Source organism: Limulus polyphemus, unplaced genomic scaffold (genome assembly GCF_000517525.1).
Source record: "Limulus polyphemus unplaced genomic scaffold, Limulus_polyphemus-2.1.2 Scaffold774, whole genome shotgun sequence".
NCBI lineage: Eukaryota > Metazoa > Arthropoda > Merostomata > Xiphosura > Limulidae > Limulus > Limulus polyphemus.
In genome coordinates this window covers 218,823-221,883 of record NW_013666384.1, presented here as the reverse complement: position 1 = coordinate 221,883, position 3,061 = coordinate 218,823, and the positions used below count along the sequence as shown (strand labels likewise).

At 29.6% G+C, this 3,061-nt stretch overlaps 1 protein-coding gene across 2 annotated transcripts in view; it reads right to left on the bottom strand.

The window, feature by feature from the left end:
• Positions 1–3,061, bottom strand: part of LOC106460458 (mucin-4-like) — a 174,739-nt gene that overhangs the window by 9,331 nt on the left and 162,347 nt on the right. For both annotated transcript variants that reach the window (XM_022387178.1, XM_022387177.1), the window contains one exon: positions 1,241–1,400. In XM_022387178.1, the coding sequence (XP_022242886.1) occupies positions 1,241–1,400 (160 nt within the window). The remainder of the gene's footprint in view (positions 1–1,240; positions 1,401–3,061) is intronic.

Below are 3,061 nucleotides of genomic sequence, written 5' to 3'. Positions count from 1 at the left end.
AGACAAAGAAACCTAAGATATCAGAGGGGTCAATAAAAGAAATTGGAAATTCATTTCTTTGTAACATATATTTCAAATTTTTAAGTTCTGTATGAAAATCAGGAATTATTAGCCACATTTTAAGCATGATGTATATTTTCATATCTTAATATGTGGCCCACATATTAAGATATGAAAATATACATCATGCTTAAAATGTGGCTAATAATTCCTGATTTTCATACAGAACTTAAAAATTTGAAATATATGTTACAAAGAAATGAATTTCCAATTTCTTTTATTGACCCCTCTGATATCTTAGGTTTCTTTGTCTAAATTGTGAAAAGAAAAGTTAAACATTTTTGCAAAGAGTGTTTCTATAGATAAAATTATATTATGTGTTAAATCTCAGCTTCAGGTGAAAATTTTATTTAAAGTGAAAAATAGGATGACTCCTCTTCAGAGTTTAATAATTATTTATCTGTCCTTGTTGAGATAGCTAAAGTAAGATGTAGACAATGTGTTCAACAAGTTATCAGCATATAAGAGGACTATGGCACAATTTCTTCTAATTCTGATATGATACTATAGTTTTATTAAAACAAAAAGGTTTATAGCATCTTAAGTGAAAATATAAACCAGTATGGGGAAGTTTATGCTAAGCAAAAGCTGAAAAAAGCTGAATGTATAATATTTAAATCCAAAAACAGGAAAACAAAAAGTCTTCCTGCTCTTTAATTGTAAACTTACTATGTAAATGATGAATATTAAAATATTCCACAACAGCATTCACGTATTACATTTAGATAACTACTTATATCTAATTGAACAAGACATTCACTGTTTGCATAAAAACAAGATTTATTTCTTCTAACAAAAAAATGACCTGTAATTCTAGATAAATTTGAAATTATATTTTTGACTGAAGAATTGGAATTTTAAGCTTTTCTCAGAAGTTCCACTCTCAATGAAAAACACAAAAAATAAACAGTTACACCTTACCAACAAATTGAATATATTAATGTTATAATTTATGTTATAAAGTACTCTAGTTAAGAATAAGAGTATGAAAAAATAGTGATTAGTAGCATTTCAGACAATTTTGGATCTGAAATAACAGAAAAGCAACAAAATCTTTCCCTTTCTACTACCCTACAAAAAATCATATTTTACATTCTGTTATTAGGAAAATGTTATCCAGCATATATTCCATTGTTACAATAGAAAACACTTTCTCTTTAAGTAAGTTACTGCTAAACACCTTTAAATCTTGAAGAACCTTCAGATGTTTTGCTGTCGACAAATGATGACATGATGTTGGTAGTATCACTCTGTCTACGATAATGTCCTGTGCCACTGAGTGGTCTGTGCTGTTCCTTCAATTGGTGGAAGCTACGAGCTATCATAGCAGCAAGCTCTTTCTGTAATACAGTTAATATGGTGGTTACAAGCTACTACAAATATATTTTCTTAACCTTACAATGAAAGAATCAAACTTACTTCTTTTTTATTTCAATACAGAAAGTTATACCATTATATGGTCTCATCATACTAATAAGCTAATATTTTTTTACTATAATTCTAGCAACTGATTCAGTGCAAGATATTGCATAAACTATACATATAAAGGTGCTATAGATGCTTAAAAGCAACATTAATACTTCCAAAAAAAGGCTGAGAAGAGATTGATTAACCCAACAACTCACATATTTTACAAATTTATTACGTGAAACAAAACAATACAGCCTAGAGTTATTTCAAAATGTTTATTAGAATATTATTTGCAATTATTCAGAATAATTCACACATGACACAAAAAAGACTCAACGTAGGAACATCAAAGTATGTATCTTATGCAGCTGTGATTCTTATAGTGGTTGGAACATATCACTTTCCACACCATTGTGGGACTATTTGTTGTAATGGGCAAATACAGTACACTACGGTTATATTTGATTATTACACAAAGCAAAATAATAACATTTTTGAAATAAAAATCCTTTGTAAAGTTTTTAATTCATGTATTTAAATATACAGTTAGAGTAATTCAAGTCTAAAGTATTTGAACAATGAAGTTTTATAACGCATTGCAAAAAGTTTTTAAGTTAATTAACAATCACGAAAATTAATACAAAAGCTGACTGGTGCACATGGGTTTTTGTAATTCAGATATCGCTCCCTTTTAAAACACCCACTTTTATTTTTTCTCAACAGAGGTGTGGAATCTAAGATAATGTTGTCTATGGGACAAAATTTAGAAACATCCAATTTTCTTTCTTAAAACTTTTCTTAAACCCATCACTATTCAAAAAAACACAGAGAAGTAGGACAGCACTTTTAGGATTTTCTTCTATTGAAGAGTGAAAAAAAGCATGAAAAAAGGTGTTCTACACAGATTATTTTTGTAAATTTAGTAAAATGACAACATGTAAATATGTTTATAAAAAAAGTGTTTGGTTCATAAGATACAAAACATTGAAAAAGTGATATTTTGTCTATTATTCTCTGTCTCTTGCCAGTTAACAGATTTTTATATAGTACAAAATGGATAAACCAAATGTATGCGAATATTGTTACGTATCTGCTTGTTTGTTAATTTCTGGTAGAAATTCTTTCCGAGGAACTTCATCAATACAAGTCCTTTTTTAATTAAACCAGTTTATTCTCTCTCTCGATACAAACTTTTAGTACACAGTAATTCCACACTCAGTACGTTTCTCATCACTTTAAACTTAACAACTTTTATATTACATGCTATAAATCACAGTGATTCACAATCTCGAGACTTCACTCTCTATGAGTGTAAAACACAAACTAGCTCAAAACAAAATCGTACATTACCAAAAGCCCACCGTAACTACTGTTCGCTTGTTTTATACATTCCCGCTGGGTTTCTCTACCAGGCTTATATACTAACAAAGAGGGCTTCATGATCACACTCAAACTTCCCCGATAATACAAGAAACTCAATAATGCATGCACCAACAGCAACACATGACTCCTGCTGTCGTAACACGGCCCCTTCCTTAGTATTGTTCGTCCCGAACAATAGCCACTTACATTAAACCAATAGATAATTAAC